The 25578-nt window shown below is 40.0% G+C and overlaps 3 protein-coding genes and 1 long non-coding RNA gene across 4 annotated transcripts; 2 read left to right on the top strand and 2 right to left on the bottom strand.

The window, feature by feature from the left end:
• Positions 1-5973: 5973 nt before the first annotated feature.
• LOC136676230 (uncharacterized) lies at positions 5974-9362 on the top strand. The gene is made up of 3 exons (XR_010796264.1): positions 5974-6021; positions 6227-6333; positions 8601-9362. It is a non-coding gene; the product is annotated as an uncharacterized lncRNA (long non-coding RNA).
• Positions 9363-16185: 6823 nt separating this feature from the next.
• LOC136676692 (huntingtin-interacting protein K-like) lies at positions 16186-18124 on the top strand. The gene is made up of 4 exons (XM_066653872.1): positions 16186-16425; positions 17441-17496; positions 17593-17644; positions 17730-18124. The coding sequence occupies exons 1-4, from the start codon at positions 16255-16257 to the stop codon at positions 17823-17825; spliced, it is 375 nt and encodes a 124-aa protein (XP_066509969.1). The 5' UTR covers positions 16186-16254; the 3' UTR covers positions 17826-18124.
• A 38-nt stretch (positions 18125-18162) lies between these two features.
• Positions 18163-22063, bottom strand: LOC136676691 (microfibrillar-associated protein 1-like). Its single transcript, XM_066653871.1, has 8 exons — positions 21893-22063; positions 20802-21018; positions 20578-20713; positions 19903-20090; positions 19509-19778; positions 19102-19261; positions 18924-19013; positions 18163-18491 (listed from the first exon to the last, which is right to left on the bottom strand). The coding sequence occupies exons 1-8, from the start codon at positions 21972-21974 to the stop codon at positions 18312-18314; spliced, it is 1323 nt and encodes a 440-aa protein (XP_066509968.1). The 5' UTR covers positions 21975-22063; the 3' UTR covers positions 18163-18311.
• Positions 22064-23202: 1139 nt separating this feature from the next.
• Positions 23203-25500, bottom strand: LOC136677238 (guanosine-3',5'-bis(diphosphate) 3'-pyrophosphohydrolase MESH1-like). The gene is made up of 5 exons (XM_066654711.1): positions 25302-25500; positions 24645-24758; positions 23926-23981; positions 23531-23771; positions 23203-23426 (listed from the first exon to the last, which is right to left on the bottom strand). Exons 2-5 carry the CDS (start codon positions 24754-24756, stop codon positions 23296-23298), a joined length of 540 nt encoding a protein of 179 aa, XP_066510808.1. The 5' UTR covers positions 24757-24758; positions 25302-25500; the 3' UTR covers positions 23203-23295.
• Between the last annotated feature and the right edge of the window lie 78 nt (positions 25501-25578).

Raw genomic sequence — 25578 nt, 5'->3', positions numbered from 1 at the left:
TATCTGTAAGCGCTTATCCAGTTCAGGGTCAAGGTGGGTCCAAAGCCTACCTGGAATCATCGGGCGCAAGGCAGGAATACACCCTGGAGGGGGCGCCAGTCCTACACAGGGCAACACACATTCACACACACCCTTCACACCTACGGTCACTTTTGAGTCACCAATCCACCTATGAACGTGTGTTTTTGGACTGTGGGAGGAAACCGGAGCACCCGGAGGAAACCTACACAGACACAGGGAGAACACACCACACTCCTCACAGACAGTCACCCGGAGGAAACCCACGCAGACACAGGGAGAACACACCACACTCCTCACAGACAGTCACCCGGAGGAAACCCACGCAGACACAGGGAGAACACACCACACTCCTCACAGACAGTCACCTGGAGGAAACCCACGCAGACACAGGGAGAACACACCAACTCCTCACAGACAGTCACCCGGAGGAAACCCACGCAGACACAGGGAGAACACACCACACTCCTCACAGACAGTCACCCGGAGGAAACCCACGCAGACACGGGGAGAACACACTAACTCCTCACAGACAGTCACTTGGAGGAAACCCACGCAGACACAGGGAGAACACACCACACTCCTCACAGACAGTCACCCGGAGGAAACCCACGCAGACACAGGGAGAACACACCACACTCCTCACAGACAGTCACCCGGAGCGCGAATTGAACCCACAACCTCCAGGTCCCTGGAGATGTGTGACTGCAACACCTACCTGCTGCGCCACCGTGCCATTCGTGCTTTTATTTCATATAAATTAAATTTACATTTTTTAAGTTGAAATGTTAACCTAGAGGAGTTAGTACCCATGAGTTCTGTATGTGGTTTAATACACCTACACTGGCTCCATTACTATGCAGTGGGTTCAAATAAATAATGTTTTAAATGCTGGAATATTCCAATTTAGCTAAGACACCAAAACGTCAATGCTTGGCTATTTTAGTCTTTGTGTTACTTCTGTTTGTATAGTAATGATTTATAAACATTCCTTGTATTTAATTTACACTAAACTTGTAACACATACTTTGTATTTATACCCAATGTCCATTTCATCAGCTCCACTGATCAACCAAAAATGACCAGCTGACAGCGTCCTGTGGGCGGTGTCCTGTGTCCACTGATGAAAGTCTAGAGGACGATCAACACAAACTGCACAGCAACAGATGAGCTATTGTCCCTGACTTTAAATCTATAAGGTGGACCAACAAGGTAAGTGTGTCAAACAGAGTTGACAGTGAGTGGACACAGTGTTTAAAACTCTTGCAGCACTGCTGTGTCTGATCCACTTGTACTAGTGTGATACACATTAACACATCCCCACCACATGGGTTTCACTGCAGTGCTGATGATGATCCATCACCCAAATCATACCTGCTCTGTGGGGGTCCTGACCACTGTAGAGCAGGATGAAATGGGGATAATGTTGCTGTCCAAGGAAAAACATGTATCCCTGTTTATCTCAATTTTATTTTACTACATGTTTTAATGCTAATTACTTGGAATAAAATAAATGTTACAATCGACTTCCATTGAAAGTGAAGAAGGTCTTTTTCCTTCTCCTGTAAAGTTACTATTTTGCAGATACATATTTTTTTGGACAGCGACATTATGAAAGTATGCAGAGAAATAGGTGGACTACAGTCTAATTGTAGAACTCCATTGCTTCTCTATGGTCTGTGTAGCTGATAAAATGGACAATGAATGTAGATACAAGTTAGGTATCCTAATCTAGTGATCGTTTAGTGTATATTGTATGTCATTTTAGATTTTATATCTATGCTCTTCTGTGCTGTATAGCTCCTGTGTCTTTGATAAAGCTGTATCTGAGCTACTTGATTCTAGATTTGGGTGAGAGCTGGGGGAATACTTCTTGTGTTCGCCACCAGAGGTCAATATTTCTGTTTCCTTTTCTGTGTGGTTTTTCAAAATCATATCAGACTCAGTGCTGCTGCTCACTCTGTTAGACACACCTACCTGGTTAGTCCACCTTGTAAATGTAAAGTCAGAGAGAGTATGCACAGTTTATGTTGGCATTTAAACAAAATATATATTTTTAACATTAATTCTAAATTGTCAGCACATACGTAGACTCCCACTCAGGTCTTAACCACCATTTTAGATATTTTGTCTTTTAAAGAAAAGCAGACGCTCAGACAAATCATTTGCAGCACAGTTTATTTATAGTTATTTATAATAGCCAGAGCTTTCAGTTTATTTCCACTTGGTCTGAAAACTCTCAGGTTAAAGACATGTTTATAGACATTACTTTTAGCATTCAAATCCAAAAAAAAAAAATGTTGTGTTAATGAAACAGGAGATAGGCCATAATTTGCATGATTTGGTAATAGAATGGATTGGTATTTAGAGCAATTTGAAGCAACAGTTAAAGGAAGAAAAATAAAGAATCTCAGTCTAACCTCAACTGCTTGTTATAATGACTTATGTTTTAATAAATGTGTTCATAGCCACACTTTAACTGATAAAGCAGTATTTCCAGCCAAAGCCCTTCATTTTTTAGCCTTGTGTTGGTACCCAGAGGCATTGGTTCATCTGAGATGCACAGTCGTAACATTGGTTTACCGTTACTCCACGTGAAGAGTATGAAGTGCATCTAAAGACAGGAATGTAATGAATGATGTCATTCAGAGCCCTCGTTAAAGCATCAAGCCGTCCCACATCAGGAGTATAAACTGAGTAGAACATAAAGGCCTTCCAGTTTTGATTAATGTGATCAAGCAGACGTAGACTGAGAATATTTTCAATGTTAGTGACACAGTTGTCCAAACAGGGTGAGTAAGTGGTAAAAAACAGCACACAGGTGTTATTTTCCCGGGTCCTTTCACAAACCATACAAATATTATTAATAAGAACCCAGTGTTCAGCATGGATGTCATCATTTGGTCGCGCTGCAATGATCTTAGCCCTTGTTATGACAGTACGTTGATTGTTCCGCACAAAGTGTTGGTTAATGTCATCAAGCTGTGGTATAAGCACCTCAGTTGATGGTGATAAGGAATGAACATTCACCATTTAAGCCAATCCTGTGCACATAAACCAATAGATGGAGGCTGTGTAAGTCACATTACAATTAGAACAGATGAGGTCACACCTGCCTGCAAAGGAACTTAACGTAGTAAATTCAAATTAAAAACAGCTATTTATTTATTTATTAGATTCTCTTGAACACAGTGGGGGCATCAGACAAAAGTGGAATACAATAAAACACTCCTTAAATATTGCCAAAATGGTCTCATCAGACCTCCCTGACCAACAAAAACCCCCGACTGCTCCCCGGGCGCCGTGGCTAGGGCTGCCCACCGCTCTGGACATGTGTGTTCACTGTCCTCTAGTGTTCACTAGTGTGTGTGTAAATGTATGTTTCACAGATTGGGTTAAATGCGAAGAACATATTCCTCTGTGTGCAAGCACAGTGGCCAATAAAGTGATTCTAATTCTGATTCTGATTGGTCAGGACCACCCATTTTACACTGAGCAAACATTTATTAGGCTTTGTGAACATATTCAACAGATACAATATGTACAATTTTACACTTTGGCCCCTAAGGTATCAGATTAAATTAATTCAAATGAAAAGTCAGATTTAGTTTCCCTGGGGCTTTAATACCCACCTGTGCATGTAACACAGATTATAGATATCATTGTCTTATACATGTGACAACAGACTTTTTTAAACATTTAACATTATTCACCTGCACATAACAACTGACAGAAACGTACTTACCTGTTCATTGCAAAAAGACGCATCTGTGCTAGAAGGTTTGGATCATTGGCATCAGCTTTGACAACAAACAGGAAAATGAGGAGCAGACTTTTCATTCCAGCAGACACCTGAAATACAGAGTAAGTTAGCACAGATCAGTGTCATGGTGGCATAACAGGTAGAGTCACAATCACACAGCTCCAGGTTCAAGGGTTTATGGGTCTGAGGGTCTCGGGTCACTGTCTGTGTAGTGTTTGGTTCTGGTGTTTGGTTCCTCCCACAGTGCAAAAACACATGTTGGTAGGTGTCTGTACAAAAGTGTCCAAAGCTGAGTGAAGAAGTGACTGAGTGAGTGTGTGGACTTGTCCATAGGTGTGAGTGGATGAGTGGGTGAAGGTGTGATGCCCAGAGGTGGACTGGCGCCCCATCAAGGTCGTGTTCCTGCCCATTGATTCCAGGTAGGCTCTGGACCCACTGCAACCCAGGATAAACAGTTACAGACAATACATGAATAAACACATGGTAGGTTTAATAAATAATTGAAAACTATCACCTACACTGATAAGAAGGCATCAAGATAACACAAGATATAAAGATAATCCGAAAGCTGCACAAAAGCTACTTTTATTTTTTTAAAACAGTGTGAGAGAAGGAGAGGTTTACCATGGTGCCAAAGTACTGGTCTGTGCTGATGTGAAGTGGTTCTTCAGTTGAAGGAAGTGGTGAAACTGTCAAACTGTCACCCTTTTTAAAGAGCACCAATATCAGACCAGCCCCCAGTGTTTTCATCTGACTACTTTCAATGGGCACAAGCAGTGATCAAACTGTACTACACTGTTGTGATAAAGGGTTGGTTTATCCACAGTAACTACTCTGAGTGACATCTCATCATAACCACAATGGTTAGTCAGTACTTCTTGACTTGTGTTAACGTAGCTGTGGTCTCACATTTTGTCACAGTACTGTATGGGGTCTATTATAAATATAAAGGAACTCTGATGCCTTGGGCCCCCGTGATAAGTGCCCCAGTTCTATTTCCCACATGCATTACTAGTATTACTAACACAGTGGAATAACCCAGGAACACAGCTACACACAAATCACAGTAAAAAAGTGTTGTATATTACATTTTTTTAAACTTAAAAAATGTGGAGTTTACTGAACCCATAGTAAGAGATTAAGAGAGCAACAACTAATCATTTCGTTCATTATAATTCCCAGTGTAAATAATGGGAATGTACTTAATTCTACCTGAATGCGCTGATTACTTACTTGGGCCCAGCAGCAGCGGCAGCACATCACTCCCACTGTCCTGTCCCACTCGGAGGAGAGCTGCAGGTTCCGAGTTCACAGCTCAGTCATACAGCAGGATGAAGAGGTTGGTGAAGATGATGATGGGGTAACAGTGTGTATCGAGCTCCTGAAACATTCCTTAGGTGCCAGGCAGAGCTCCCACGTTCGCCAGCACAGCAGCGAGACTGACACCTCCTCAGACTGGACAGTAGGTGTTGTCTTTCAGGCTGGAAAGGTTTCCTTTTTGTTAAGCTGATTAGGGTTAAGTTGAAGGATTGCTTTGGAGGCTTGAGGCAGGAAAACGCTTACTGTCTCTGTGAAGGGAAAAGGGAAGATTGTGAATTTAAACAGTACAGAAATAGATGGGAGTACTTTTTGCCTTTTAACCTAGCTATGAGCACGGACTAGTTTTTCCTTCTAGGTTTCAGCACGGACTAGATTGTATTGTGTGTTGCACTTACTACGTTTTGTTCTTTCTAGGTATCAGCACTGGCCCTTGTTCTAACAAGCGTCTGAGCTCAGAGGGATTTTAGACCCTAACCTATTTGTACTAGCTAGGATACACATTCTGTCTAAGCACTTTTGTGAGTGTCATGGAAATAATCAACTAACAAAGAAATTAGACTGAAAATGGTCTTTGGGTAAATTGAGAGCATTTAAAAAACATGCACTAGCCCTCTACTCTGCTCTGACTCTAAGAGGAAAAGACACCCACACACAGGAAAAGACACACACACACATACACACACACACATAAGCACTTCATTGCCATATAAGACTACAGACTTATTATAATAGACTTATTATAATAGACTACAGTTTGATCACTGCTTGTGACCATTTAAGGCAGTTATATAGTTGAAAAGACTGGGGGCTGGTCTGATATTGGTGCTCTTTAAAAGGCCTGTCATCATCTGACAAGTTCAACACTTTCTTCATCTGAAGAACTACTCCACATCAACACAACCCACTACTACTGCATCATGGTAAACCTCTCACACTGTTCTGACTGATTTGTTTCACAGAATATAAGCAGCTGTTGTGCAGTTTTCAGTTTTTCATCTTTTTTGTTTGTAATGCCTTCTCGTGTGTTTATGTGATGGTGTTCCATTTTTAAGCCCATAACTGTATCAGGGAATCCTTAGTTTCAAGAAGCAATGATGGAATCTGTGTTTTTGTTCTTTATTTCAGGTGTGTACTGGAGTAAAAGGTCTGCTCTTCATCTTTGTGCTTGCTGTTAGATCTGATGCCATTAATCCAGATATTCTGGCAAATAACATTCTATTTGCAAAGCAGAGGTAAGCATGCTTCAGGCAGTTGTTGTGTGTATATAAATTTGTATGTTAAATATTTACAAACAAGTCCATTTTAGCTAATAGTGGAGAAGTAGAAGTCTGTAAATCACAGGTATAAAACCACTAGATCTATAATCTGTTACATGCAGTGGTAGGTATTAACAGAGGTGGAAAGAGTACTAAATATTCTACTCAAGTAAAAGTACTGTTACTTTGATGAAATTTTACTCAAGTACAAGTTAAATTACTGATCTAAAAATGTACTCAATTAAAAGTAAAATTAGTGCATTTGAAATTTATTCTAAGCAGTAAAAATCGTCTCTCCTGTGTAGTGCAAAAAAGGACAAGGGTATATTAATTTTCAAACTAGTTGGTTTTAATTAAAGGAACAAGTTTACAAAAAATAAAAAATAAATAAATTGCTCATGGAGATGCCTGAGTACAGAGCCCTGGAGGGGACATGGGTAAAAAAAAATCGAATTAGAGAGAACGACTTACAATTCGTTCACAGATTTTTATAAATTCGAGTAAACGAACTGCAATTCCTGCACGTTTTAGTTAATTTGAGTGAACAAATTAGTAATTCGTGCACACGTTTTAGTTGATTCAAGTGAACAAATTAGTCATTTGTGAGCACAAATAACGAATTGATTCACTGGGGGCTCCGTAGAAGCCAGCCGCCTTTTGCCAAAACTCTTATAACGTTCGAGCCGTGGTACTAACGACTGCAGTCACTGCACATGAAGTAAACTGACCTTATTTAGTCCATAAAGACAAAAGATATCAGTTCAGTGTGCATCACACTGTGTACGTATGGATTATTAAGTGAGTGTACGGAAGTGTTGAAATAAACGGCGTACATCATCTTTTTGGCTGAGCACTAGAAGCCCATAGCTGTCATTTAAACACAATGACATCAAAATAGAATAATTATTTGCACTGGATAGAATTCTAGAGCCCTACATTTCACACAATTGTCCTGTTTATAACTTAGGAGCCATAAATATTTTACATAATTCCTGTGAAGGTATCCTTTCACTCGAAATGGCTAAATCATACGCATGAATTACTAATTCATTCATTCATTATCTGTAACCCTTATCTAGTTCAGGGTCGCGGTGGGTCCAGAAGCTACCTGGAATCATTGGGTGCAAGGCGGGAATACACCCTGGAGGGGGCGCCAGTCCTTCACAGGGCCACACACACACACACACACACACACAAATCCACCTACCAACGTGTGATTTTGGACTGTGGGAGGAAACCGGAGCACCCGGAGGAAACCCACGCGGACATGGGGAGAACACACCACACTCCTCACAGACAGTCACCCAGAGCGGGAATCAAACCCACAACCTCCAGGTCCCTGGAGCTGTGTGACTGCGACACCTACCTGCTGCACCACCGTGCCGCCCTTTCATTACACTTATAACTTCCTGGAATATTGCACTCGATGTAAGGTATTTTGTATAAATTGTGCTGTAGTTTGAATGTTAGATCCTCTTTTGTAAGTCGCTTTGGATAAAAGCGTCTGCCAAATGCATAAATGTAAATTACTAATTCACTCGAATTAATTAAAACATGTGAACAAATTGTAAACTGTTCACTCTAATTCATTTTTTTTACCCACATCCCCTCCTGGGCTCCGCACTGAAGATATGAACATCACTTTTAAAATAGCTGCAGTTAGGTCTATGTTATATTCAACATCATATTCCTATTGAAGGTATATTTCTGTTGTTTTGAAGTGGGTTTGTAAGAGGTACATCTGTCTAGTCAGTGTGTTACCCATAGTGCACAGCATTCAACTTTCCTGTTTATAGTCTTCTTCCAGTCTGCTTCTATGAACTGGAAGACTGCTGAGCGCTGTAGGAAATACTTATTTTTAACTACAAATGCAATGGTACAAGTATTTTTTAACATGCTCTACATGCACAGGTTTGATATTGAGTTTTTATAAGCTGCTATTTCTCTGTTGGCAAACACAGCTTATTCTGCATAATAAAGATGTTGTCTTTCTTGCACTTGAAGACAAAGTGGTCTATTAAATATGGCCAGGGGTTAATTTTCTTCCAGAGCAACTTAGAATTCGATGGGGTTTTGCATTCTGCAAAGGGGTCTGCACCTGTAACAGAATTGTAACAGACTGCTCCTGATGTAATTTCTTGTTATTTCTTTACTGTGTTAGGTGTCTTTGCAGACATGTGTGACCTAACCTGTTGTAAATGTTGTTTGTTACTTACACAGTCTACCTCTGTTTATGTGCATAGGATCGGTTTAAGTGGACAATATGCATTCCTCATTACCACAAGCAGAGAAGCATGCAACAACAGTAACACATTTCAAAGGGAGCTCACACCACAGCTGGATGTCATTAACAAGCACTTTGTCATAAAAAAAATGCGTACTGTAATAGAAACCGCTAATATCATTGCAGCAAGGCCAAATAATAATATTCATGCTGAAGAATGGCTTCTTAATCGTAAAATTGCTCAGGTTTATGAAAGAACCCGGAACCCAAACACCTGTGTGCTGTTTTTTACCGTCTACTCACCCTGTCTGGAGAGCTGCACAAATATCATTTTAAATGTTTTCAGTTCACGGCTGTTTGGAAATATCAATGCAAACTTGAAGGCCTTTGTGTTTTACACAGTTTATCAAAATGATGAGGGAAGACTTCCTGAATTACAGACAGCTCTTACTAACATCATTCGGTTCATTCCAGTCTTTAGATGCACTTCATACCGAATAAATGGAAAAATGAAACAGTTTTGTTACAACTGTGCAACTCAGATGAACAACTGCCTATGGGTTCCAACACAAGGTTAGAAAAGTGAAGGGCTTAGACGGGAGCTACAGCTTTATCAATCAAACAGGATTGGTGTGTTGCTGTAATCAGATTTATTAAAATGAAAATTCATTACATAACAAGCAACTGAGCTTAAACCGAGACTCTTCATTGTTCTTCATCAAAACATATTAAAAAAAAACATATTTCCATGTTGTTTCAAATCTCTATAAATGAATCGAATAATGGAAGAAAAAATGTCTGTAAACATGTCTTAAACTGAGGATTTTCAGACCAAGTGTAAATGATTATGAAGCTTTGTTGGTTGTGACCTTAAATAAATTGAACAACAAATGGTTTGGCTGAGTCTCTGCTTTTCTTTAAAAGACAGAAAATTTTAACTTCATAGAAGACCGAATTAGGAGTCCATGTACCGTTCAAACACGCGTTTGATTCCACACTGTCATTTATAACTATAAGTTGTTGTAACACAGTAAAATCACAGAGAAAAGGAAAATTCTGACCTCTGTTGGGGAACACAAGAAATATCAAGAAATACACCCATTGACCCTCACACACAACCTTAGAAGCTATAGAGCAGGAGAGCATAAATGTAGCCAGGTGGTAATTAGATGATTTTAGTTTTACCTCCACTGATCAGGAAGCACCAATAGGTCCCTGTGGGTATGGAGTGAATTTTGTGTCAAAGGTTCTACAAAAGCAAAAATGTATCTGCTTAGAATCAAGAGCAGAAAGTACATACTGTGAATGCACAACAGAAAAATTATATCAAAAATATATTTTAAAAGATACTTTGTTACCTTATTACCCTTTGCAGTTATATATTTTTGTTTACATGTTGCCAGTTTTTTTTTTTTTTTTGTAAATAAAAAAGTAAACAATTCTAAAAAAAAAAAAAAAGTATACAAGCAAACTGAAACTAAGGCATTCATTTAAAAAATAGTATGAAGCCGGGGCATCTGCAGTCTGACACATTCACCATTGTTATTTAAAAGTCTTAATCAAGACAGCCCCTGTCTTTTTGATCGAGTCAAACCATGGAATTTCAATATTATAAGGATTTTTTTAAAAATATGCGGAATACATAATGCACAATTAGACTTCATGTCACAATTAAATTGACATTAAACTACGATTCATAAAATGAGACCCCCGAATACAGGTGCTGGTCATAAAAATAGAATATCATGAAAAAGTTGATTTATTTCAGTAATTCCATTCAGAAAGTGACACTTGTATATTATTCTCATTCATTACACACAGACGTATTTCAAGTGTTTATTTGTTTTAATTTGATGATTAAAAGACAACTAATGAAAACCCCAAATGCAGTATCAGTATTCAGTAAAAAAGTTGTCATGTATAGCCCTGTCTGGTGTTTTCCTGCTGTCTGTGTATCATCGTTTCCTTTGTTTGTCATATGTTTATAAGCACATGGCTCTTTGTTTTGGTCCTGTCTTCCTTGTCTCCTCCCTCTTGTGCATCCTTTGTGTTCCTGCCCCCTTGTTATCTGTCCCAGGTGATTTTTGTTTGTGTTGTCTTATTAAAATCCATGTCAGTGTTTCCTGTTTGTGGTTCATTGTATTTGTATGTATGCATGTATGTGGTTCATTGTATGTATGTATGTATGTGTGTGTGTGTGTGGTTCATTGTAGTTGAATGTATGTTTGTGGTTTATGTCCTTGCTGAAGATTCCTGCTATGTTTTGGTTCTTTGTGATGAGCTTTCTTCTTTATAATTTAGCCTCTCTGTTAAGTGTTTAGCCTGCTCTGTTTAGTTCTTGTTTAGTTTCAGTATTCTGCTCTGTTTAGCTGTCTTGTTTAACCTCCTTGTTTAGTGTTCAACTTAGGGTTTAGTGTCTTGCCCCTTTTGATCTGTTCTTGTTCAGTGTTTAGCCTCTGTGTTTAGCCCCTTTGTCTAGTTCCCTTGTTGTGTTCATTAAAAGTCTCCTGCAATTACCTCCGTTCCCGTTTCTTGCTCCTTGACCACTGTTACACCCACCTTGTGACAGAATGACCCACTTAATCAAGGAGGTAGCGAGAAATTTTGGATTGTCTATAGGACTAATCGAACTAACTACTGCTGGAGATCAGGGCAGGGACTCTCTATTGGATGGTTCCAGAGGTCAGAAAAAGTCCAACAGTCCTGCTCCTGTTGATCACTGCTTGTGCCCATTGAAAGTAGTCAGATGAAAACACTGGGGGCTGGTCTGATATTGGTGCTCTTTAAAAAGCGTGACAGTCTGACAGTTTCACCACTTCTTTCAACTGAAGAACCACTTCACATCAGCACAGACCAGTACTTTGGCACCATGGTAAACCTCTCCTTCTCTCACACTGTTTTAAAAATCAAAAGTAGCTTTTGTGCAGCTTTCAGATTATCTTTATATTTTGAGTTATTCTGATACTTTCTTATCATTGTAGGTGATAGTTTTCAATTATTTATTAAACCTACCAGGGAAACCCCTGTGTTTATTCATGTATTGTCTGTAACTGTTTATCCTGGGTTGCAGTGGGTCCAGAGCCTACCTGGAATCAATGGGCAGGAACACAAACTGGATGGGGCACCAGTCCACCTCTGGGCATCACACCTTCACCCACTCATCCACTCACACCTATGGACAACTCCACACACTCACTCAGTCACTTCTTCACTCAGCTTTGGACACTTTGGTACAGATACCTACCAACATGTGTTTTTGCACTGTAAGTACGTTTCTGTCAGTTGTTATGTGCAGGTGAATAATGTTAAATTTGCCACTTCTCTGTTTTTTTAGCTGAACTGGACTTTAAAATTTTTAACATTCCTTCATTTTCTGTAAGCGCTTATCCAGTTGGGTCCAGAGTCTACCTGGAATCATTGGGCACAAGGCGCGAATACACCCTGGAGGGGGCGCCATTCCTTCACAGGGCAACACACACACAAACACATTCACTCACACACTCACACCTACGGACACTTTTTGAGTCAATCCACCTACCAACGTGTGTTTTTAGACTGGAGCACAGGAGCACCCGGAGGAAACTCACGCAGACACAGGGAGAACACATCACACTCCTCACAGACAGTCACCTGGAGCGGGAATCGAACCCACAACCTCATTAATTAAATAATGTTTTTGGTTTTTTTTGAAGGGGGTCTACAGAAAATTTAGGGTGAATGTGGGACTTTACGGGCCCTACAACAGGCCTGGTGCACCCACTGTGTTTAAGAGAATCTAATAAATAAAAAAATAGCTGTTTTTAATTTTAATTTAGGGCGGCACGGTGGAGCAGCAGGTAGGTGTCGCAGTCACGCAGCTCCAGGGACCTGGAGGTTGTGGGTTCGATTCCCGTTCCGGGTGACTGTCTGTGAGGAGTGTGGTGTGTTCTCCCTGTGTCTGCGTGGGTTTCCTCCGGGTGACTGTCTGTGAGGAGTGTGGTGTGTTCTCCCTGTGTCTGCGTGGGTTTCCTCCGGGTTACTGTCTGTGAGGAGTGTGGTGTGTTCTCCCTGTGTCTGCGTGGGTTTCCTCCGGGTGACTGTCTGTGAGGAGTGTGGTGTGTTCTCCCTGTGTCTGCGTGGGTTTCCTCCGGGTGACTGTATGTGAGGAGTGTGGTGTGTTCTCCCTGTGTCTGCGTGGGTTTCCTGCAGGTGACTGTCTATGAGAAGTGTGGTGTGTTCTCCCTGTGTCTGTGTGGGTTTCCTCCGGGTGCTCCGGTTTCCTCCCACAGTCCAAAAACACACGTTGGTAGGTGGATTGGCGACTCAAAAGTGTCTGTGGGTGTTAGTGTGTGAGTGAATGTGTGTGTCTGTGTTGCCCTGTGAAGGACTGGTGCCTCCTCCAGGGTGTATTCCTGCCTTGTGCCCAATGATTCCAGGTAGGCTGTGGAACCACGACGACCCTGAACTGGATAAGCACTTACAGATAATGAATGAATTAATGAATTTTAATTTACTACGTTATGTTCCTTTGCAGGCAGGTGTGACCTCATCTGTTGTAATTGTAATGTGACTTACACAGCCTCCATCTATTGGTTTATGTGCACAGGATTGGCTTAAATGGTGAATATTCATTCCTTATCACCATCAACACAGGAGCATGCACCAATCTCAACACATTTCAGGAGGTGCTTACACCACAGCTTCATGACATTAACCAACACTTTGTGCGGAACAATCAACGTACTGTCATAACAAGGGCTAATATCATTGCAGCGCGACCAAATGATGACATCCATGCTGAACACTGGGTTCTTATTAATAATATTTGTATGGTTTGTGAAAGGACCCGGGAAAATAACATCTGTGTGCTGTTTTTTACCACTTACTCACCCTGTTTGGACAACTGTGCCGCTAAAATTGAAAATATTCTCAGTCTACATCTGCTTGATCACATTAATCAAAACTGGAAGGCCTTTATGTTCTACTCAGTTTATAACCGTGATAGGAAACGGCTTAAAGCTTTAGAGAGGGCTCTGAATGACATCATTCATTACATTCCTGTCTTTAGATGCACTTCATACTCTTCACGTGGAGTAACGGTAAACCAATGTTACGACTGTGCATCTCAGATGAACCAATGCCTCTGGGTACCAACACAAGGCTAAAAAATGAAGGGCTTTGGCTGAAAATACTGCTTTATCAGTTAAAGTGTGGCTATGAACACATTTATTAAAACATAAGTCATTATAACAAGCAGCTAAGTTTGGACTGAGATTCTTTATTTTTCTTCCTTTAACTGTTGCTTCAAATTGCTCTAAATACCAATCCAATCTATTACCAATTCATGCAGGTTATGGCCGATCTCCTGTTTCATTAACACAACATTTTTATTTTTTGGGTTTGAATGCTAAAAGTAATGTCTATAAACATGTCTTTAACCTGAGAGTTTTCAGACCAAGTGGAAATAAACTGAAAGCTCTGGCTATGACCTTAAATAAACTGCTGCAAATGATTTGTCTGAGCGTCTGCTTTTCTTTAAAAGACAAAATATCTAAAATGGTGGTTAAGACCTGAGTGGGAGTCTACGTATGTGCTGACAATTTAGAATTAATGTTAAAAATATATATTTTGTTTAAATGCCAACATAAACTGTGCATACTCTCTCTGACTTTACATTTACAAGGTGGACTAACCAGGTAGGTGTGTCTAACAGAGTGAGCAGCAGCACTGAGTCTGATATGATTTTGAAAAACCACACAGAAAAGGAAACAGAAATATTGACCTCTGGTGGCGAACACAAGAAGTATTCCCCCAGCTCTCACCCAAATCTAGAATCAAGTAGCTCAGATACAGCTTTATCAAAGACACAGGAGCTATACAGCACAGAAGAGCATAGATATAAAATCTAAAATGACATACAATATACACTAAACGATCACTAGATTAGGATACCTAACTTGTATCTACATTCATTGTCCATTTTATCAGCTACACAGACCATAGAGAAGCAATGGAGTTCTACAATTAGACTGTAGTCCACCTATTTCTCTGCATACTTTCATAATGTCGCTGTCCAAAAAAATATGTATCTGCAAAATAGTAACTTTACAGGAGAAGGAAAAAGACCTTCTTCACTTTCAATGGAAGTCGATTGTAACATTTTATTTTAACGGTGGCGCTGCATGTAGGTGTTGCAGTCACACAGCTCCAGGGGTCTGGAAGTTGTGGGTTCGATTCCCGCTCCGGGTGACTGTCTGTGAGGAGTTGGTGTGTTCTCCCTGTGTCCGCGTGGGTTTCCTCCGGGTGACTGTCTGTGAGGAGTGTGGTGTGTTCTTCCTGTGTCCGCGTGGGTTTCCTCCGGGTGCTCCGGTTTCCTCCCACAGTCCGAAAACACACGTTGGTAGGTTGATTACACACGTTGGTAGGTTGATTGGTGACTCAAAAGTGACCGTGGGTGTGAAGGGTGTGAGTGAATGTGTGAGTGTGTGTTGCCTTGTGAAGGACTGGCGCCCCCTCCAGGGTGTATTCCTGCCTTGCGCCCAATGATTCCAGGTAGGCTCTGGACCCACCGTGACCCTGAACTAAATAAGCGCTTACAGATAATGGATGGAAATGAAAGCACAAAACACACACACAAACTAAAATAAGGCATGAGATTTTCTCAGTGATGCATGCTCTGGATATTGTGCTGGTCAGATGTCACTTGTTTGTATTTTTCTGTTCTTAAGTGTTGTTTAAATATAGTATTGTAACACTGAAACTTTGAATATTATCTTCAATAGGAGTAACTATTCAGATAGTTTTTAATGAAATATCAGTGACATGCCTTGGTCAAAATAACAGAAAAATCAAACACTACAGAATTATTCTCTCCTGTCTAAACAGGCCTATAAAGAATGGTGAGTTTCAGCACTTGTACCTTTTAACGATAAGGAGCCACAGCTCAGCCCTCCACCAAGTGAGCAGCTGTAAGAATTGAGGAATAGAAAACACATTCGGCACAGTGATTGGAGACACTCAGATTAGGCTGTGGTACAAATTCACCTTATTACGTGATAAGAGGATCAAAAAATCTTATTGGTGGTTTATGGTTTGTCATAGATGAAACAAACCTGTAAATATGCCCGTTCAAACTCTTTCAAAAATAGTAGCTGGCATCAAACCGACAATGTAGAAAACATATTAAAAATACCCAAAGGTTTTCCTTAGTTCCAATATTTGGTGTGTTAATTACTTGACCTGTTGTAAGTCTGTGTTGTACTGGTACATGTGGATCAGACACAGCAGTACTGCTGAAGTTTTTCAACAGTAATCACTCTCCACTCTTATTAGACTCATATCTGTTGACTACCTTGTAGATGTAAATTCAGAGACAATAGTTCATCTGTTGCTGCAGTTTGTGTGGTCACTGCATGCTGCCCATGGGACACTGATATTTAAAGGTTGCTGGACAATTCTCAGTCCAGCAGTAACACTGAGAGTTTTTATCATCCCGTTAGAGTCACTGAAGCACAGAGAATGATCCAACATGAATTTAGGAACACGGTGAAATAGGCTGTAGGAGTGCAAAGTGCGCTTGTATGGTGAATGGACGTAGAAACAAGTGGTGGTCCTAATGTTATGGCTGGACGGTGTTGCTGTGATATCCTCTCGGGTTGTTTGTGTCCCTTTCCTTTTCGTTCCGGGTGTAGCTGATGGTGAAAATGGCGGCGGAGGGAGATGTGGATCTGGACCTGGAGGCCGATGAAAACTGCACCGGGAAACCCACAGAAAAACCGCGCAAACACGACAGCGGTGCCGCGGACTTAGAGAGAGTCACCGACTATGCGGAGGAGAAGGAAATATCCAGCTCCGACCTGGAGACGGTGAGGCAGCGGCGGTCTCTGTGGAGCCTTGTTAGCGTGACACTGAAACTACCGTTCCACCTTAAGTGTTTAACACGGAATATCTGTTCCATTATAACACTACGACCAAAACTATTTAATAAACATACTAACAATAATTGTTAATGGTGGTGACGATAAAAGCAGGGAGATATGAGTGTAACTGCCACTCTATTTAAGGTGGAACCGAGAGTTAGTTGAAGCTAACTGTAGACATGGCCATGTGCGCATATGAAGCTGAGGAGTATTGTGATCAATTAACTTTCGTATTTAGACAACATTTTATTGTATGATGATAAGATGCAATTAACGCCCCCCAAGTAAACCATTGAAAACTATTCCTGTTCTTATTTTCCATAAAATAACTCATCCATCCGTGCTGGAAAATTGACTTAGACATAGCTTCAAGCTGTTCTGCAATGTGAGGGGATTTTGTGGCTGTGATGTAAGAAACCCTGGCTGTCTGAATCTGTCAGTGGACAAAATACCACAAGGACCAAACACAACAGCAGCATTCTCCCTGTTGGGAGCTGCCAATTTCAGCACCTGCTACTTATATGTCCCACTGTTCATAAGTAACACTGCAATACTGAGATTAAGGGCACCTGGCTTTAAAATGAGTTATGATCACCTAAAATGGCCAGAGTCAACTATGAAAAAAATAATATTAATCAATATACTGATGTCATTGTTTGTATACTTAAACAAATTGTAGAAATTGTCATATTACAAACATTTTGTAAACACTTGTTGCAGGTGTTAAAACGCAGCTAATCAGTTCGCATGCTCTTATAGTGGGTTCTGTCCAGAGGTATTACTTTAGTGTTAGTTGAGGTCAACTGTATTGGTGGAATAACCCAGGTTAATGGCATTGTGTGTGATTGGAGAGGTCCTAGTTAACAGGGTGGGATTGGCAACAACAAACAGGAAGACAAACTGGGCAAAAGTATAATTAGGGAAAAAACTTTAAAGCTTATTTTCTCCATGTGTTTTGAAGGCTATGTCCGTGATTGGCGACAGAAGATCCAGAGAGCAGAAGGCAAAGCAGGAAAGGTGAGATGGATTTTGTTTTACCATCTTTACTTGTTTTTATATTTATTCATGATTTCTCATACCTTAGTGTATTAAACATGTGTAATTGTTCTTCAGAGAAAAAGAACTGGCCAAAGTCACAATCAAGAAGGAGGATGTAGAACTTATTGTAAGTATAGTGTAGTTTTTTGTATTCAAAGCAAACTCTGTCCTGAAGGCTCTGTTGAAAACTAAGTGATGTTTTTGTTTGACAGATGGGAGAGATGGAGATTCCCAGAGGTGTGGCAGAGCGCAGCTTAAGAGAACACATGGGCAATGTGGTGGAGGCATTGATCGCACTAACCAACTGAACTCTCATGGCTCAGCTATGACCCGTAGCATGGACACATCGGACTGCCTCTTTCTGCAGTGAACTCATTCCATTACTGTACTTTATCATCTGTAATAAAATCTCCTGCCTGTTCACTGATGCAACGCCGCCATCTCCCCACAGTTTTTTGTAATGACAACCTATAGTTATTTTGAAGCCTGTTTTGTAAGCATTCAGTGTGAGACAAGACAAGACACCAAGGGACATCTTGGACTTCATTTCTACTTGTCAGTAATTTATTAACAATAACAATGGAGTTGGATTTTTACAAATTTCTGAGTAAAAGTATACATATTTCTGTAAAGAATTACATCACATGTACAAAACTAAAAATGCAATAAACCAAGATTCATTGCCACACTGTAACTGAGCATTTCAGCTTCAGAAGATGACAAAAAAAAAGATAAACGCATGGTTTTGGGAGGGGAAAAAAGTGTATAAACAGTCCATATAGCAGTTTCTGAGCTCATGTCTTCCTCTTCTGCACTGTCGGACGATCAAATACATCTCTGACACCACCTGCCTTCTGTTTGAAGAACTTGCTGTTCTGTGCGCTTTCCTGCGCCCAAGCAGAGTCAAACGAGGTGGTGTCCTGGTCCACCAAATGAGTGTACTTGGTACGTCCAGAACGGCCAAAGTTCTTGACCTGAAATAATAAGGATATTCATTTGAAAACATTAATTGTTGCACTGTTAAAAATCAAGACAATAATGACATTCCTAAACTAAGCTACCAAACTCAACCACTAGCATGCTTAGGAAACTGATTCAAAAGAAATGCCTGGTTATATTTACAGAACATACTCTTACTTTTATAAATTTAAAGCTACTAGATATTGTCCACCAGCTGTAAATGACCAACAGTTTTACAACCTTTTCTAAACTAAAAAAAGTAACCCAAAGAGCTTTGTTTTGTCACCTTCAGTGACAACAGTCTAAAACGTTTGGTCCTATAACATCTTCAAAGAGGTGCCAAATAAAACTGCTGACACATTCTTCTGAGGTTGTGGCTTACTCTGAGCCAGTTTAGGACGTGACAGTGAAACAGATACAGAGTAGAATAACAAACCCAAACCAACCTGCATAACTTTGGGTAGAATAGTTTTGTTGAAGTGGTCCTCAAGGGTTGGAGCACTGAAGTCTCTCTTGTACACGTCCTGTTCACCGTCCTAAAATCGAAATGATCAAAAAGTTATTAGCAATGAACAAGACGAGGAAATAAAAACTGTTATTAAAGTCTCTTTTAGCTTCAGTCACCATGAAGAAGGCTCCTCTGTGGTAGTATTTCTGCAAGAACTTGTATTTGCCCTTGGGTGCTTTGTTGGTAATGAGTTTTCCGTTGTTGCGGAGTTCAGCTCTTCGCTCTTCTTCTGTGAGATTGTGGAATCTCTCAATCTCAGTTTTCTCTTTCTCAATTCTAAAGAACACAAGGGATATTTGGGTTAAGAAGCCAGGGAGGTTTGCATTAACAGAAACAATGAAAGACATAGCCTTGTCTAAATCAGCGGTCATGAATGTCACTCTAGACAAGTGGGATCAACTCTTCTTGATTCAAGTTAAAGATCTGTAACCAAAAACATTGCTTTGTAAAGTGTGGTGACCTGTATCCTGGAGCAAGTCAATTCTGACCATAGTCATGAAGAACATAAAGGAAAAGCACTTACGCTTCACGCTCCTCCCTGTCCCTCTTGATTCGTTTCAGCTCTCTGACTTTCCAGGCCTCGTACTCTTCTTCCTCGTTTTCCCCGTCTGTGTCCAGGGCCTCCAGGGCAGCCAGAGTGCGTCTGTTCTCTTCAAACTCCTTCTTAGCCTCTTCCTCTACAATCTTCAATGTATATCGCCGTCTCTCCTCTGCTTGTTTCTTGGCCTCTGCCTCCAGTTCTTTCTGTTTTTGCTCTTCTGCTTCACGCTCAGCCACAGTAACCCTGTCTTTCCTGAGAGTGAAACAGGCATGTCAGAGAAATAATCCACTATTAAAACTCCTAAGGGAGGGGTATTAAACAGGGTTTAACCCTAAACCACTCTGCCTAGAGATATGACAACAAAATGGCTACTCACTTGCGGATAAAGACCGGTTTTAACCGTGGTTCTGTTTCATCTTCACTGTCTGTGTATTCCTCATATTCTGACTCAGACTCTGATTCTTCTCCAGATTTCCCTTCTTCCTCCACTTCCATGATCTCCATCTCCTCGTTCTTCCTTTCATGAGCTCGCTGGCGCATCATTGCACGGCGTCGCTCAATTTCCTGTAAAGATGACACACAGACTTCACTAATGGCCCTTTGTGGATCAATAAAGTTTTTAATTGTATCCTAAAGATAGTTTAGCATCTGTATTTGTAAACACCATGCATGTATTTGTGTATATCACACACACACAAAATATGTTCAAGAGTGAAATGTATTTCCACCCTTTCCTGTAGTAATAGGACTGGGTCAAGCAGACTCATCCCAAAGTTACTGATGGAGCTCCAGTACCATCATGCGGTTACACTTCTCTGGTGCACTGTGATTGGGGATTTGAAAATCTCTAACCAATGTCTGGCATTGAACATGGAGAATTAATGCACATCCACAGATATTCCCATCTGGATCAACTGAAAATGCTGTGCACACACAACTGGCCCTGAAAGAGCTGAATCCAGAATACATTTGAAGTGCATTTTGAACCCAAAAAAGCAAAGAAATGAGGTTACTGAAAACTGACTTAACATTAATTTATTGAGAACCTCACCTCATCATCCACTTCCTCCTCTTCTTCCTCATCTTCACTGCTCTCCTCACGCTCAGGGTGCCAGGTTCCCTCATCTGAATCCTCACTGCTCTCAGCAATCAGCTCTGGTTCAGCAATTTGTCTGTGTCGTGCAAGCCTTAGAAAGGAACAAAAAACAGGCATTTAGCATAACACAGTTGCAAATGAATATAAGACAACCACAGAGAGAGCACAAATAAACATACCTTTCTTCAACGTCTTCTGATGCACGGTTCAGAAGACGTCGAAGACGAGGATCCGATACTTCCTCCTCTTCCATTTCCATTTCTGGTTCGGCATCCTTGCCTTTCTTAACAAACTGGAAATCCTCTTCTTCCTCATCGGAGGACTCCATCGGGGCATAATCTGGACGCTTTCCTGACACATATCGCTTCACCTTCACCTTTTCCATAGAAATTTCACCTGTGAGGATAAACGGGAAAAAAGATAAAATGTTTTTAATATCCAGAAAATACGTGTAAACTTCTGATTATCAGTTAACATTTAACACTGACATATATTTTATTAAACAACCTTGTCAAGTAAAACTTATTCACAGTCAGTGAAAAATCTCTCTGTCAACTAATCAGAGAGTTTTTGTCACACATAACAACATCATATAATAAACTACGTAACAATAATATTTAAACAGGCTAAAATGTTAAGTTTGACTGTGTAGAATCAGAAAGTTCAATTGTAAGCTAAAATTTAGAAGAGAATTTGCTTCAAAAGAAAATGTAAAAACCATCAAATATTTATGAATACACTGCCCGATTCCTGCAATATTACCATAAATTGCAATAAAAATGTTATGGACATGAACAATGTGAAGAAAGAGTCTCCAGTGGACACTTATCGCCATGTTCCCTGATTTACCAACAATTTACTATCACCAACTTTTAATTAAGGACGTGTGGGTTTAATGGTCAGTTTTTCTGTAGAACAACAACAACAAAACATATCAGTGCGTTTGTGTGGAATTAACATTTTCACAAACGATATCTCTGAAATTACACTTCGGTATGAACCTTATTAAATGCAAATCTCCAATTAAAGACATGTAATGGGTTATCAGGGCTTTTTAAATACTGATAATTTAGTTTATTTAATTCCACGTAACACAAACTGCCATATTTCTGCTGCTTTAGCACGAGGCTAAAACTGACTTCATGCCGGAACTGTCCATTCCACCTTAAATGGTACAGCGGTTCCATTCCCTCTCAAAGCTATTTAAGGTGGACCGGAATATTCGAAGAAGAACCAAAGCTGATATGCGTTGCTTCAATGTGTCCGTTACCTTTCTCATTTCTGATCGGCACAGCTCCGGCTGTGGACTGGATTGGAGGCTGCTTCGCGTTTAAAGCGTTTTGTCCAGACATTTTTGAGCCGTTAATAAACCAGAACCAATAAATAAAAAAGGTTTAATCTGCGCTACGTTCCTTGTTTACCGTCCTCAAGCCAGGATCGGTGTCCCTCCGGAAACAACACCTCAGCTTTAACGTTCCTACCATATATTTACAGTCCAGACAATACACCGATCAGGCAATACATTAAAACCAACAAAACACACACATTTTTTTGTAAATTTTAACAGCTCCAGTGGTCATGTAGATTCAGTTTGCAGTTCTACAAACTATAGACTGTATGTTGCTCTGCATATGATTCATTGTGTTCCTCAGTGGAACCAGGACCATCATACAACAGGTATGACTTGGGTGGTTGGTCTTTCTCAGCACTGCAGTGACACTGATGTGTTTCTTAGTGTTGTGTTGCACTGGTATAAATGAATCAGATACAACAGTGATGCTGAACATCTTAATATATTCAGACTAGTAGTAACGCAGAAGTGTTTAAAAAACTCAGATCTAAGTATTTGACATCTAATTTTAAGCTGTTTCCCTTATACAAACTCAACTGGACACAGGATATAAATATCAATGAACTATTAATTTAAGATATTCTTGTAATAATACATATTTGGAACAATGCCTTTTCATGCATTCATGAATGAATAAGGGCAGCACGGTTCCCACTCCGGGTGACTGTCTGTGAGGAGTGGGGTGTGTTCTCCCTGTGTCTGCGTGGGTTTCCTCCGGGTGACTGTCTGTGAGGAGTGTGGTGTGTTCTCCCTGTGTCTGCGTGGGTTTCCTCCGGGTGACTGTCTGTGAGGAGTGTGGTGTGTTCTCCCTGTGTCTGCGTGGGTTTCCTCCGGGTGACTGTCTGTGAGGTGTTGGTGTGTTCTCCCCGTGTCCGAGTGGGTTTCCTCCCACAGTCCAAAAACACACGTTGGTAGGTCGATTGGCGACTCAAAAGTTTCCATAGGTGTGAGTGAATGGACTGTGAAGGACTGGCGCCCCCTCCAGGGTGTATTCCTGCCTTGCGCCCAATGATTCCAGGTAGGCTCTGGACCCACTGTGACCCTGAACTGGATAAGGGTTACAGATAATTAATGGATGGATGGATGGATGGATGGATGAATGAATGGATACGACAATTCCTGCCCAGAGGTTACACAATGGTAATTAAATCATAGTTCATTCTGACTCAATCACAGACACACACACATGCACATTTACAATCATTTCTCATTTTTATTCATCAATGAAAGTGCATGATCTGATCCATAAATATTGTTTATACTTAAATGACACTGGCAAATCATTCCAGGACTTACAAGCTTGCTTTTGTTATTTATTAGTTTTATATTTTAATTCCTCTCTCATTGAAGAGCAGCTGTAGTTTTTGTTCAAGTGCAGAATTAGTTCCTTGAAGCCCTCTTACTACCTGGGAAGACCATGTGAAATATTCCTGAACACGTTCCTCTGTCCAACCTGTAAGTCCACAAAAGACAATCAATCATTAAATAAAATGTAATATAAATTCAAAGCATGAGCTGTAATGACACATTTCTGAACAGTGGGAGAATATGATCTACCCGTGGGTGTACAGCGATTAAGGTCTCGTAAATTGTAGAGTTTATCAGCTAGTTTGACCAGTTTGGCCTGCTGACTGCAGTGAGGCGCATGCTCCACTTGCAATCGTTTCCTTTCTTGTTTTGAGAGTGTTTTATCGTCTGTCACTTCCTGGACAATCCTTGATACTGTGCTTCCAAACAGAGCCTCCAACTCTTCAATAGTTGTGTCCGTGTCTTCCACGGTGTCGTGAAGTAATGCTGCCTGAACAACAGAGGACAACATATAGACATTCTTTCAACATCTAGTTCAGTTCATAATTATTAGCACTTTTAGTCTGGGACTTGTTATATTTAATTTATTATATATATATATATATATATATATATATATATAACTTATAATGTTTAAGACTCACTTGTAGAACTTCAATGTCTGTGATTCCTCCTTCATGACTCAAGATCCGTGCCACCCCTGTGAGAAGTGAATAAAGGTGATTTCATCATATGCAAATATACAGTGCTAATTATTTTTCATACAATTTAGTGATACAAATAGATTTAGGCTTTAAAGCTACTGGAGTCTCTCTAGTATTTATGTTTTTTTTCACTGTGGTGGAGAAAATAAGTACAAGTGTTAAGAATTGAAATCTAATACAGCATTTGCAATCAGAAGGTAGTTTATTTAACCTTAAGGTGGTCAATATACAATTGCACAGAGTATGTGAATGTGGACAAATGAGGTGTTTTCACAGAGAGTTTATATCAGTAGTTTATATGTCAATACCATTAGATATTTACTCAGTGTTTCTGCAAGCTTAGTTTTCTTAGAGACATCTTAGTTTGACAAATACAAGATGAGGAATAGAATGTTTGTTCTGATAAAGCACTGACCTCGAACTGACCTGACATACACTTAGTTTGTGGGTTCTGTTGACGAAATTAAATGAATATACAGAGGTCTTTCAACAGAGACATATAAAAATGACCATTACATTCACAATCAAATCTGGATAAATTTTATTGGGTGTAAAATCTGACACACAAAGCTAAGTGATGTGATCGGTTAGAATATTTTTACTCTGACGACATTCAGAACAAAAGGAAATTCATCACCATGAGTAAACAAGTATGTCACCTATAGGATGGTTGATGTAGGGAGTAGCCTGTGGATCTTTCCGACGTTGGTTTCGATGTTTCTCTGCAGCAAAGTTTAGGGTCTCCAACAGGATAACTGCGTCTGAACTCATGTCTTAATTCACAGGACACAAACAAAAATAATTTTATTTAATGTAATATACTTATGTGGTAGAGAGACTCATTATACCATTTAGTTTAGAAGAGTGAAACTAAACGTGAAGTACATGTTGATAATGCTTGTCCTGCTTAATTACAGACTTATACCACAATTTAAAAAGGTATTGTTTAATATATATATACATACATCCATAGGAGTTAATGGCCCACTGCCAACATGCTGATGGTAAAAAAATATATACTTTTATTTTAAAGGCCTAATCAAACCCTATACGTTTGGTCTAACATTTTATATTGAAATATGTTAAATTCTGGAAAATAACTAACTTAAATACCTTCACAATTTCACTTTCACTTCAAGGCCATTTTAAAAAATGAGTGAAATAACAACATTTCTTCGTTAGTTAATAATTAATAACCCGTTGTGCTGATTTAAAGAGTTTATTCGCAGCAGCAGGTTAAATCTGTCTCAGTGACCCAATCTAACCAATAGGACGGATTTTTTTAAAGGACGGACTTTTAAAATGAAGTCACCTACCTGAGTACAGAGGTTATTTTCGTACAGCAGGTTAAACACAGAGGTTTATTTTAGGAAAGGTTAAAATAAAGTTACGGTGGTGATTTGACAAATTCTGTCTCAGCCTCAGCCTCACATCTCTGTGTTTGTGTCTGTAATGCTAGTGTAAGCGTAAGCCAGTCGGGTGTCATTCACGAAAGAGTCGGTTTTATCAGAGTTAGGTGAACTTTGGGAATCGACTCAAATACTAGAACAATTTTTGTTTTTTTTTATCTGGATTTTTTTTTAAATTAGAGGG

This window comes from Hoplias malabaricus, chromosome X2 (genome assembly GCF_029633855.1).
Source record: "Hoplias malabaricus isolate fHopMal1 chromosome X2, fHopMal1.hap1, whole genome shotgun sequence".
Lineage (NCBI taxonomy): Eukaryota > Metazoa > Chordata > Actinopteri > Characiformes > Erythrinidae > Hoplias > Hoplias malabaricus.
This window is presented reverse-complemented; position numbering and strand designations above follow the sequence as displayed.